Source organism: Oncorhynchus gorbuscha, linkage group LG09, assembly GCF_021184085.1.
Source record: "Oncorhynchus gorbuscha isolate QuinsamMale2020 ecotype Even-year linkage group LG09, OgorEven_v1.0, whole genome shotgun sequence".
Taxonomy (NCBI): Eukaryota; Metazoa; Chordata; class Actinopteri; order Salmoniformes; family Salmonidae; genus Oncorhynchus; species Oncorhynchus gorbuscha.
Genome location: NC_060181.1, coordinates 25,410,642 through 25,424,713, shown reverse-complemented (window position 1 = coordinate 25,424,713; position 14,072 = coordinate 25,410,642). Strand labels below are relative to the sequence as shown.

General features: G+C 43.4%; 1 protein-coding gene across 1 annotated transcript; it reads right to left on the bottom strand.

Moving 5' to 3' along the window:
• Window positions 1–5,522: 5,522 nt before the first annotated feature.
• On the bottom strand, window positions 5,523–12,460 carry LOC124042741. Its single transcript, XM_046360844.1, has 5 exons — window positions 12,353–12,460; window positions 11,809–11,828; window positions 11,597–11,699; window positions 9,543–9,710; window positions 5,523–7,322 (listed from the first exon to the last, which is right to left on the bottom strand). The coding sequence occupies exons 1-5, from the start codon at window positions 12,353–12,355 to the stop codon at window positions 6,723–6,725; spliced, it is 894 nt and encodes a 297-aa protein (XP_046216800.1). The 5' UTR covers window positions 12,356–12,460; the 3' UTR covers window positions 5,523–6,722.
• Between the last annotated feature and the right edge of the window lie 1,612 nt (window positions 12,461–14,072).

Genomic DNA, 14,072 nt, shown 5'->3' with positions numbered 1-14,072 from the left:
AAAAAGAAATAGTCTCACTGTGGTTACCAGATACTGTGAGGGTTAAAGGTAGTGTCTCAAATCTGATACTGGGAAGATGACTACCATCTAAGGCGAACATGGGCGTAGGCTTCTCTAACTCTCTGAAAGGAATGTCATGTTTCCGAACCCATGCTTCGTCCATGAAACAACCCTCAGCCCCAGAGTCTATCAAGGCACTACATGTAGCACCGAACCGGTCCAGCGTAGATGGACCGACAAAGTAGTACAGGATCTTGATGGAGAGACTTGAGTAGTTGCGCTCACCTGTAGCCCTCCGCTTACAGATGAGCTCTGGCTTTACTGGACATGAATTAACAAAATGTCCAGCAACTCCGCAATAGAGGCACAGGCGGTTGGTGATCCTCCGTTCCCTCTCCTTAGTCGAGATGCGAATCCCTCCCAGCTGCATGGGCTCAGACTCTGAGCCAGAGGAGGGAGATGGTTGCGATGCGGAGCAGGGAAACACCGTTGATGCGAGCTCTCTTCCACGAGCCCGGTGACGAAGATCTACCCGTCGTTCTATGCGGATGGCGAGAGCAATCAAAGAGTCCACATCTGAAGGAACCTCCCGGGAGAGAATCTCATCCTTAACCACTGCGTGGAGTCCCTCCAGAAAACGAGCGAGCAGCGCCGGCTCGTTCCACTCACTAGAGGCAGCAAGAGTGCGAAACTCAATAGAATAATCCGTTATGGACCGTTCACCTTGGCATAAGGAAGCCAGGGCCCTAGAAGCCTCCCTACCAAAAACTGAACGGTCAAAAACCCGAATCATCTCCTCTTTAAAGTTCTGGAACTTGTTAGAGCAATCAGCCCTTGCCTCCCAGATAGCTGTGCCCCATTCTCGAGCCCGGCCAGTAAGGAGTGAAATGACGTAAGCAACCCGAGCTCTCTCTCTAGAGTATGTGTTGGGTTGGAGAGAGAACACAATCTCACACTGTGTGAGAAAGGAGAGGCACTCAGTGGGCTGCCCGGAGTAGCAAGGTGGGTTATTAACCCTAGGTTCTGGAGGCTCGACAGGCCAGGAAGTAACAGGTGGCACGAGACGTAGACTCTGGAACTGTCCAGAGAGGTCGGAAACCTGAGCGGCCAGGTTCTCCACGGCATGGCGAGCAGCAGACAATTCCTGCTCGTGTCTGCCGAGCATGGCTCCTTGGATCTCGACGGCAGTGTAACGAGCGTCTGAAGTCGCTGGGTCCATTCCTTGGTCGGTTCCTTCTGTCATGGAGGTGAAAGAGGACCCAAAAGCGACTTGGCGAAAACAGAGTCTTTAATCCAGTAAAGTAAATACAAACAAAAAACACAACTTTCACTCGATATGACGAGGACAAACTGGAGACTCGAACTTGAACAGCAGGTGAACAGCAGGTTGCCTCGTGAAGGCACTTGAACCAGACAGACTCAGACACCTGCTCACCACGCAGCATCTGAGGAAAACACGACACGACAGGGCGATACACAAACACAGCACGGTGAATACTAAACAAGGAACCGACAGGACAGGAACGGAACACAAAGGAAGAAATAGGGACTCTAATCAGGGGAAAGGATCGGGAACAGGTGTGGGAAGACTAAATGATTGATTAGGGGAATAGGAACAGCTGGGAGCAGGAACGGAACGATAGAGAGAAGAGAGAGCGAGAGAGTGAGAGTGGGAGGGGGAGAGAGAGGGATAGAAAGAGGGAAAGAACCTAATAAGACCAGCAGAGGGAAACGAATAGAATGGGAAGCACAGGGACAAGACAAGATAATAAATGACAAAACATGACAATGGGATGACAGAGTGACTCTGATGCTAACACACACACCCATACACATGCACGCACACCAAGACTGGTTTAATCTGTCTCACACTGCTCTCTGTGGTTCAGCCACTTCAGCAGGGGCCTCTATCCTAAAAGCCACTTACTCTTACCACATACTGTTTACGCAGTAAATGTAGCCAATGTGGGAATTGAACCTGCAACCTTAGTGTTGCCAGCTCCATGATTCATATGAATAACTGTTGTTGATTTGTATTTCTGTGTGTTTGTCTGTGTGTGTGGGTTTCAGTGCTGGGACCTGTTCATGTGTCTGAAATACACAATTTACCATCGTGGCAGGTTACAGTGACTGTGCTAGAGGGATCTTGACCATGATAATAGTGCCTAGAGTCTAGTCGTTTAAGGCTTATTGTGAACTACTTTTGACCAGAGCCAAAATCCCCCCCTAATATAACTCACTACTTTTGACCAGAGCCAAAATACCCCCCTAATATAACTCACTACTTTTGACCAGAGCCAAAATACCCCCCTAATATAACTCACTACTTTTGACCAGAGCCAAAATGCCCCCCCTAGCATAACTCACTACTTTTGACCAGAGCCAAAATACCCCCCTAATATAACTCACTACTTTTGACCAGAGCCAAAATGCCCCCTAATATAACTCACTACTTTTGACCAGAGCCAAAATGCCCCCTAATATAACACTACTTTTGACCAGAGCCAAAATGCCCCCTAATATAACTCACTACTTTTGACCAGAGCCAAAATGCCCCCTAACATAACTCACTACTTTTGACCAGAGCCAAAATGCCCCCTAATATAACTCACTACTTTTGACCAGAGCCAAAATGCCCCCTAATATAACTCACTACTTTTGACCAGAGCCAAAATGCCCCCTAATATAACTCACTACTTTTGACCAGAGCCAAAATGCCCCCTAATATAACTCACTACTTTTGACCAGAGCCAAAATGCCCCCTAATATAACTCACTACTTATGACCAGAGCCAAAATGCCCCCTAACATAACTCACTACTTTTGACCAGAGCCAAAATGCCCCCCTAATATAACTCACTACTTTTGACCAGAGCCAAAATGCCCCCCTAATATAACTCACTACTTTTGACTAGAGCCAAAATGCCCCCCTAACATAACTCACTACTTTTGATCACGGCCCATCCATCCAAAATGCTCCCCTAACATAACTCACTACTTTTGATCACGGCCCATCCATCCAAAATGCTCCCCTAACATAACTCACTACTTTTGATCACGACCCATCCATCCAAAATGCTCCCCTAACATAACTCACTACTTTTGATCACGGCCCATCCATCCAAAATGCCCCCCTAACATAACTCACTACTTTTGATCACGGCCCATCCATCCAAAATGCTCCCCTAACATAACTCACTACTTTTGATCACAGCCCATCCATCCAAAATGCCCCCCTAACATAACTCACTACTTTTGATCACAGCCCATCCATCCAAAATGCTCCCCTAACATAACTCACTACTTTTGATCACAGCCCATCCATCCAAAATGCCCCCCTATTCCCTATACTTTTGAACAGTGCCTTATCTGCCCAATTGCATGTTAGGAATCCACTAGTAACGTGCAGCTGTGCAAGTCATCAATTTGATTTAAAACGGCATTCAAATACTGTAGCTTTCAAAGCATCCTCTTGTGAAAAAGGTAAGGTGTCCATGCAATGTGTTAAGGATAACACAGACAGGCAGCAATACAAAATACAGAAATGCTGACAAGACGAAACAAAACACTGAACAAAAAATCTAGTTTCCAGTTGTAATAAAATATCTAACCTTCACCAGGAAATTCAAGACAAGTTGTTTAAGAACTAATTATTTAACTAAAACCCAAACATGTCTTAAATTCAGTAGGGATATTGCCTGGTGTGACACCGGCCCCTGGTGTAATGGCCATGTGACGGAACTGACTGGAATCAGACAAGCGTTTTGGTTCCTGTTCAAAGTTTCCTGTTAAATACATTGATTGCACTTCCCTATTTAGCACTTTCCCGTTTGCTATTTCAATCCTCTCAACCCTTCTGTTTGCTATTTCAACCCTCTCAACCCTTCTGTTTGCTATTTCAATCCTCTCAACCCTTCTGTTTGCTATTTCAATCCTCCTGTTTGCTATTTCAATCCTCTCAACCCTTCTGTTTGCTATTTCAACCCTCTCAACCCTTCTGTTTGCTATTTCAACCCTCTCAACCCTTCTGTTTGCTATTTCAAACCTCTCAACCCTTCTGTTTGCTATTTCAATCCTCCTGTTTGCTATTTCAATCCTCTCAACCCTTCTGTTTGCTATTTCATGCCTCTCAACCCTTCTGTTTGCTATTTCAGTTCTCTCAACCCTTCTGTTTGCTATTTCAATTCTCTCAACCCTTCTGTTTGCTATTTCAATCCTCTCAACCCTTCTGTTTGCTATTTCAATCCTCTCAACCCTTCTGTTTGCTATTTCAATTCTCTCAACCCTTCTGTTTGCTATTTCAATTCTCTCAACCCTTCTGTTTGCTATTTCAATCCTCTCATGTCATGCAGGTGAATGAGGACCCAAAAGCGACTTGGCGAAAACAGAGTATTTAATCCAGAATAAACTTTACAAAACAAAAAGCATAATACTACACGTAATGACGAGAACAGACTGGAGACTTGATCGAGAACTGCAGGTTGCCTCGGGAAGGCACTTGAACCTAGCAGACTCAGACACCTGCTCACCACGCAGCATCTGAGGGAAACACGACACGACAGGGCAAAACATAGACACAGCACGGTGAATTATATATGAGGATCCGACAGGGCAGGTACGGGAAACAAGGAGAGAAATAGGGACTCTAATCAGGGAAAAGGATCGGGAACAGGTGTGGGAAGACTAAATGATGATTAGGGGAATAGGAACAGCTGGGAGCAGGAACGGAACGATAGAGAGAAGAGAGAGCGAGAGAGGGAGGGGGAGAGAGAGGGATAGAAAGAGGGAAAGAACCTAATAAGACCAGCAGAGGGAAACGAATAGAATGGGAAGCACAGGGACAAGACATGATAATAAATGACAAAACATGACATCTCAACCCTTCTGTTTGCTATTTCAATCCTCTCAACCCTTCTGTTTGCTATTTCAATCCTCTCAACCCTTCTGTTTGCTATTTCAATCCTCTCAACCCTTCTGTTTGCTATTTCAACCCTCTCAACCCTTCTGTTTGCTATTTCAATCCTCCTGTTTGCTATTTCAATCCTCTCAACCCTTCTGTTTGCTATTTCAACCCTCTCAACCCTTCTGTTTGCTATTTCCATCCTCTCAACCCTTCTGTTTGCTATTTCAAGCCTCTCAACCCTTCTGTTTGCTATTTCAACCCTCTCAACCCTTCTGTTTGCTATTTCAATCCTCCTGTTTGCTATTTCAATCCTCTCAACCCTTCTGTTTGCTATTTCAATCCTCTCAACCCTTCTGTTTGCTTTTTCATGCCTCTCAACCCTTCTGTTTGCTATTTCAAGCCTCTCAACCCTTCCGTTTGCAAACTACACAGTCACTGAAACTTAAGTACACTAGGAGATCAAACAAACACACACACACACACACACACACACACACACACACACACACACACACACACACACACACACACACACACACACACACACACACACACACACACACACACACACACACACACACACACACACACACACACACACACACACAGCCTCCTTTATCATAGTCTCCTTTATTATATTAATTCCTCACATATTAGTCAACCCAGACATGAATTCACACCAACGGTTAAAGTATTGGTAATTTGTTACAGATGAGTAAGATGTGCATCAATGCTTACAGTAGAAGTAAAGTTTAAAATCAACTAAAATAATACACGTTTAATGTCAAATTCTTTGTCTAGAATATTCAATTAAATACAGCAGACAAATGATGAATAATACAGTATCTCCACTGAGATATCCAACCAGGGATTTCCAAACGGTTTGGCTTTGTGAAACACAAATGGAGGTGTGTTTTGAGTCCCAACCCACCATATGGGGAACATTTTATTTTAAAGCTAATTTCCTGCCATTCTATACATTTTGCCATGGAACTGACATTTTGCCATGGAACCAACATTTTGCCATGGAACTGACATTTTGCCATGGAACCAACATTTTGCCATGGAACCAACATTTTGCCATGGAACTGACATTTTGCCATGGAACCAACATTTTGCCATGGAACTGACATTTTGCCATGGAACCAACATTTTGCCATGGAACCAACATTTTGCCATGGAACCAACATTTTGCCATGGAACCAACATTTTGCCATGGAACTGACATTTTGCCATGGAACCAACATTTTGCCATGGAACCAACATTTTGCCATGGAACCAACATTTTGCCATGGAACTGACATTTTGCCATGGAACCAACATTTTGCCATGGAACTGACATTTTGCCATGGAACCAACATTTTGCCATGGAACTGACATTTTGCCATGGAACTGAGAGCAATTTTTGTCGTTTTTAAGCACATTCCCTGCAAATACCTGCATTTTACAAGGCTAAAGCTGTATTCTTATGCTAAAACATTATAACAAGATCAATGGGGGCCTGACTATCTAACTTTCATTTTGTTGACTGTAAGTTCTCAAAGTCCCCCACTAAAAGAACCATCTACTTCACAGATGTCATTGATAAGAGCCGATAGCTGTAGCCTAGCAGTTATACTGTATACTATATGCACAGAGTGGTTCACTGCTTTGGCAATGTTTCAATGCTAGCTGTCAGCCACAAATCACATGTTGCTAGCCCCGCACCAAGCTATGATTATATGTTTCATGTTTTGGATCTGTGTGTCACAGTAGGAATGTGCATCTGTATATCTGTAAACTTAGTGTGTGTGTGCGCGCACATGCATTTCTCTGACAATCTACTGTGGAATGTAATAGGAAGAATCCCATTGAAATTCTGACTCTTTGAGCATCTCTTCCAGGTGAGCCTTTACCTCGTTCACCACTTGCTCTCGCATTTTGCAATCAACTGATGGTACTACATTCTTAACAATCTCTTCCTCTCCATAGAGCAGTTTGCTCAAGCTCTCTGCCTCTGCGCAGTTCCCATAGGGCCACATCTTATTGCTTGACCTACTTTCCTCCAGACCAAAAAGATGACCACAGGACCTGCAAGGAAACATCTTCTTCCCACTCTTCACATTGGAAGCCTGGCACTTTACATACTCTTGTAGTTTCATGGTGCCATCAAAGTGCTTTCTCTTGTTCTTATCTGGCTTGTATGTCATCACGGCATTGGATACACCGCAGTGCCAGGTACTCAGACAGGACACAGCGATCATGATCTGTCCCTCTTTCTTCCCCGTGCAGGACATGGACGCTCCATAGTACCTCCCTCCACTTTCAGAGATGCAGATGGTAGAGGAGGTGAACCGGTGTCTCCCTGACATGACACTGGCGATATCCCGCAGTTTCTGCCATATTTCCAACTCATTGTCTGATCCAAACATGGAGACCACCTGGGAGTTGATGACAACAGACGTAAAACAAGTTAAGGTCAGTGAGAAAAAGGCCCTTAAACGGCCGATAGAATCCAAATAGACAAGAAATGGCAGCCTGTATATTGCAGAAACGTTTGCGAACTATTCATGAAATTATTTCGAAAAAAAATACACAGATAGGAGCAGATCAACTTATTAGGCAGGTTATTACAGCAGGTCACACATTTTGTGAATAGTTCACTAACGTTTCTCCACAATATACACAGTTCACTAATGTTTCTCCACAATATACAGTACTGGCTGCATTTTGGTCTTCGTTATGTAGTAAATGTATAATGTTTGTATACATATTCTGCCCATAAGAGGGCGCTGTTGCCCACAGAATGCTTATGGCTGTTGAACCTTTTTATGTTGTGTTGCTCCGGTCCTCGCTGAGATAAAGTTCTCCCTTGCAATAAGAATCCTGTTGTCCTGTGTTCATGTTTAATAATAAGACTACGGACTTAACTGTCTTTTTTAAACAAATTAAAACCACGGGCATAGTCAAATCAGGATGTCCCTTGAGGGCATCCATAGTTTAGTTAAAATTCAATTAACATGGTGAAAAAAATGACCACTGCTGTTGTGTCCCTTTTCCGTTGAATACTGAACAATAATACAGGAGCATTCAGCACTCATCACTTCATAATATGCAGTTGCCACTGGACAGAAACTGGTTGAATCGACGTTGTTTCCACTTCATTTCAACCCCAAAAAATCAATGTGATGATGTCGAATCAACGTGGAAAACTGATTGGATTTGCAAAACATCATCAACGTAAGTGCATTTAATATTTTTTTTTCGCCCAACTCTTAACTTGAATCCAATGACATGGAGACATTTGCAGTCGCGGTGCTGTGGGCAAAATCACTGGGGATGTCAAGCCCCCACGCCAGTTTTCCAGCAAAGAAAACAGGAGGTGCCTCCACTATTCCAGCACCGTTTCAACTTCAACAAAAAGATACCAAAAACAATTGAGGCCAATCAACATAAGCTAAATATGACGTGGCTGTCCATGGTTCTGATTTGTGTTTTACACGTGCGTGTGCGCGCAAGTAGAAAATCACCCTACTTGTAGAGAAACGCCAATGCCATCCTCCTCTCTTTCATTCATACAGTACACGCTCTTATGTTTTGTTGTCCTAGGCTACCTGGCTAAAATGCTTGCTCGCTAGCCTAACTTCCATTAATGGGCAACATTAGCTAGTTAACATTAGCCTTCTACATCTAGCTACTGTACATATTGAACTTCCATCCTCTCAGGCGAGAAGAACAACAATGTATAAATTAATAGTTGGATCAGACTCGCCGATAATCATTGGCCAGCAGGGTGAATGGAGTAAAACCACAAGTCCAAATCCCTATCTCCATCCATGGCTAATTTAGGAAAGGGCATATTTTAGCTAGCAAGCCACCGGAGGACAACAACACAAAGAGATGTAACAATTGAAGTTGTTTCGGTTAATGACGTATGCTCTCAAAGCAATTTGATAGGTGAGACATCAAATCCAACCTGGCTTCCCCTTACACTTTTTTTCCCCCGCCAGGACCATTCACAGTTGAGCATGCTCAGTTTAGCTCAATGCTGATTGGCAAATTTGTTATACTTTTTTTGTCAAGGGGGACCAAATGCTCGCTGGCTTCCCTTGCATTCAATGCGACGGGCGGCAACAATGTCATACTTGTTTGGACCCGACAGTATCAGATAGATGGCCTACACGTAGAGAGACAGAGAGGCGCTGGGAACAGCTGTACTGGTCTCCTGTGGGAATTGAACCCACAACCCTGGCATTGCAAGAGCCATGCTCTACCAACTGGTACATTTTGGGGGGAAGCCGGGCTTCCCTTGGCTCCATGAATACATGCTACTGGACATTTGTTCTTGATTTCACATTAAATTCATGGTTAGTTGACAACTCAACAAAATATACATCAAAACTAGACGTTGAACTGATGTCTCTGCCCATGTAACAGTATTGTTTCCATCCCTCTCCTAGCCCCGAACCAGGGACCCTCTGCACACATTGAAAACAGTCACCCTCGAAGCATCATTACCTATCGCTCCACAAAAGCTGCGGCCTTCACAGAGCAAGGGAAACAACTACTTCAAGGTCTCAGAGCTATTGATGTCACCATTTGAAACGCTATTAGCGCGCACCCAGTGAGTTAGTCAAGAGCATCAGCAACACAACACTCACCATATCCAGCACACAGGAGAACGGAGTCCGTTTTGGTAGTTTCCTTTTGTAACTCTCAAACAGTTGTGGGAATATCTTCATCATCGTAGATAAATGGTCACCAAGGATCATCTCAGGGGTGTATTTGGGAGAATGAATCCAGCCTAAGAAGAAGATGCTGTGGAGCATCTTATAGACACAGGTTTGATATGAGAAGGACAAATAAAAATGATTTTCTCTTTAAAAGTGTAACCCTAATTTCTGAAAATAAAGGAGAGCTGCACACTAGGAGCTCAGATGCAAAAATGTAATATCCAACGTTTCGACAGCCAAGCTGTCTTCATCAGGGTATAACCCTAATTTCTGGACACTTTTATCTATCTATTCATCCATATTAGCTCCTCTGGAAGACCAATGGGTTTGATGGCACAATTAAACTGCCAGAAAAGGGGCTTTCTTAAGGTGCTTTTTATACAGGACAAGAAGAGAAACTATCCAACTTTGGACAATGACACCTTCAAAAGACCGAGGTAAAGACAGTTTCAAGTTGGATATTGGACGGATATTCGTGCTTTCAAACCTCAATAGCTTTCAAACCACTTGAGCCACAGACTCCAATTAAGTGTCATGATGTTGGACAATTGCGCACAACATTGCACAGGTCTTATTTTCCCGATTTGGACATTAATTTGCTTTCCAAAGCTAATAAACATATGGCAATGTGAGCAGCATTTTGTATTCCTAGTTTAATTAGTTAGGGAGCATAAACAAAGTACAAACTTTATTTACATTAGAATTTCAATAGCTCTTTGGTCATGTGACCTACTTGACTTAAACAAGTCAAGTAGAATGTCCACTGACTACCCTTCTATATTGCACACCCTTTAGTTTGTCCATTTTCACCTTACATGGTTTTACATTAATATTTTAAACTTTCAAATTTCAATATCTCCTTGGTAATGTGACCTACTGACCTCAAACTACTTTTAGGATGTCCACGGACTGGCAGAGATGGGCGCCACGAGGCATCCAGTGTGGTAACACAACCGATCCCGGAGAAGCTGGCGGGAGCCCTGGGGAGAGTTCTCTTTTCTTCGAACAATTGAAGGACAGGGCGCCCTGGAATAGGTTCGCCCCGAGAGAGGGGCGCAAGCCATGGGAAAGCGTCACGGTTTCGGCGGCGTTCGGTGAGCTTTCCCTGGCCCTTGAAAATCCGGGGGAGAGGGTGTAAATCTCACGCCGGGCCGTACCCATATATGCAGCAGGTCTCCAAGGTGAACAGCCTCTGGCATATTATAACAATGTAGGTAAGGGAAGTTGGCAAACAAAGATCTGTTACTTCGGGATAAGGATTGGCTCTAAGGGTCGGGCTGGGGTGCGAAGTGGGGCTTAGCTCAAGCTGCGTCAAGGGGAGCAGTCGCTCCGTCGCCCTCCTCTCGACACCATTGGAAGTTCGTTGTGCGGCCCATCTCGTGGTCTCTCGTGTGTGGTCTCGCAAGGTGCTGTGTACGGGGGTTCGTCAGGGTGGTGTCCGTCGGTGGGCTGAAGGCGGACCGGTGGGGAGTTGGGTCCGGCAGTTGGTGGCGGCAACTCTGGACGTGCGCCAGGCTCTTCTCGCGGATCTCCCCAGCAACGGTGCTCGCCGGCCCCACACCAACGAGCACCGTAGGTGGGGAGGTCTGGACAAGCAAAAGGGTGGACAAGCAAAAGGGTGTGCAATGTGTAGGCCCACTGAGTGGACATTCTGAACCTTGTTTGAAGTCAGTAAGTCACATGACCAAAGAGCTATTGAAATTCAAAAATGTAAATAATGAATTTAAAATAGTGCGAGATGTAAACCTACAAAAGAAAGTGTGCGCAATGTGTGTCTATGTCATCGGGTTAGCTAGAACCAGTTTTGAAAGTTTTAGGAGTAATGATTAAAGAGCTATTGAAATGTCAAAAATGTGATTTATCACTATGTTGACGGTCCCTAACTGCTGTTGGTGGACGTAAGGAAAACTACAGGTGAATATCCATCGAATATCCAACCTGAAACTTGTTTTACCTTTGTCTTCAAAGGGGTACATGCATACCTCATCCACATATTCCTTAGGTCCGTGTAGTTTGTCCATTTCACAGATGATTTTGTAGGCATTAATCCTAAAACTGTCTTCAGGCAGCAAAAACAATTCTGCCCTAAAATATTTAATGACACAATATACATTGTCTCAATAAATAAGTGTGTAATCAATTAATTTATTGAAATATCAAAAGAATAATGAATGGTTACTATGTTGAGGCTCACCTCTCTCGTAGTCCGGTCTCCTGTCATGGGAAAGATAACGTCATAAACATTTAATAAACTAAAACTACAATAACTGCTACTGCTATTATGAAAAGTCATGAGAAAGGTTAATACTTATTTGAATTTTGCCAAATTTACTTCCCGAAAAAAATACGTTTTTTAGAGTATAGGACAAAGATGTTAGACAAGGCCAAATAGGGTAGCCTATTGGTTAGAGCGTTGGACTAGTAACCGGAAGGTTGCAAGTTCAAATCCCCGAGCTGGCAAGGTACAAATCTGTCGTTCTGCCCCTGAACAGGCAGTTAACCCACTGTTCCTAGGCCGTCATTGAAAATAAGAATTTGTTCTTAACTGACTTGCCTCGTTAAATAAATAAAAATACAAAAAAAATGCGTGTCTGTGCGTGCCCTTCACAACGCTCGAATTTATCTTTATATGTTTTGGCAAAATCGATAGATTAATAAAATATCATGTGTGGTCAAATGTTGATGTTTGTCGTGTATCTTCATTTCTTCTCAACAGACGAAATAAAAAGGCTACTCACCATTTTTTAGGTAGTTGCAAATATGAAAATGAAAGTAAATCGACTAACGCATAATAGCCTAGTTCCCAACTAGGGGAACTAGGACCTCTGGTGGTACCTGACCTATCCACAAGCGGAATTGAGAAAACTCATGAGACCATAGTCCAGGGTTCCCCAACTGGTTTTATTTTGCCCCACAAGTTTTCTGAGAAAAATAACAAACAATCAAAAAACAGACAGACAGATAGATAAATGAATAATTATTTTTATTGTTTATATTTCTTTCATAAAAAATCAAATGTTGGACATAAAAGACTGTAAAAACACCAGAAAATCAGCTCCAAGTGATTTCATTTAGTAAATCTGTTCCCACATATTCCCACGCATAATAGAGAGACATGATCGACACAAATAATAATCAATAATAATTTATTGTATTTATATAGCACTTTTATACCAACTACTCAAAGCGCATTACATAGTAGGTGGAAACTCACCACATCCACCAACAATGCGTGGCACCCACCTCAATGATGCATGGCAACCATTTTTGTGCCAGAACGCTCACCACACATCAGCTATCAGGTGGAGAGGTGAGGAGTGATGTATGCCAATTAGGAATGAGGGGGATGATTAGGTGGCCATGATGGACTGTGGCCAGGATGGGAATTTAGCAACGACAACGGGATGAACACCAGTACTCTTACAATAAGTGCCATGGTATTTTGAATGATAACAAAGAGTCAGGACACCCGTTTCAACTTCCCATCCGAAAGATGGCACTCTACGAAGGGCAATGTCCCTAAATGTAAAGGTTTGAAATGATTATGTTTTAGTCAAATATTATACACTATATATCCAAAAGTATGTGGACTCCCCTTAATATTAGTGGATTCGGCTATTTCAGCCACACCCATTGCTGACAGGTGTATAAAATCAAGCACACAGCCATGCAATCTCCAAAGACAAACATTGGCAGTAGAATGGCCGTACTGAATAGCTCAGTGACTTTCACCATGGCACCATCATAGCATGCCACCTTTCCAAAAAGTCAATTTGTCAAATTTCTGCCCTGCTAGAGCTGCCCTGGTCCAACTGTAAGTGCTGTTATTGTGAAGTGGAAATGAACAAAAGTTCAGCCGCGAAGTGGTAGGCCACACACGCTCACAGAATGGGACCGCCTAGTGCTGAAACGTGTAGCGCATAAATATCATCTGTCCTCGTTTGCAACACTCACTACCAAGTTCCAATCTGCATCTAGAAGTAATATCAGCACAATAACTGTTCGTCATGGGCTTCATGAAATGGGTTTCCATGGCCGAGCAGCCGCACACAAGCCTGATCACCATACGCAATGCCAAGCGTCAGCTGGAGTGGTGTAAAACTCGCTGCCATTGGACTCTGGAACAGTCTGGGTTTGGCGGATTACTGGATTACACTACCTGCCACAATGCATAGTACGGACTGTAAAGTTCAGTGGAGGAACAATAATGGTCTGAGCCTGTTATTCATGGTTTGGCAAATGCGGGTAGATTTAGGAATGGCGGGTAGAGAATGTCTATTTCAAGAATGTCTATTGCATGAGGTCTACTTTGATGCTGATGAGCATTTTCTAATATGAGGGTAAATAGAGCCGAATAAATTGATAAAAGTCACCTTGTGTGAGAGATATTTACATGGTTATCCAAAACATCACACCAGGGTAAGCCTGCACAATACATAGCCCTTATTTTCTAAAATC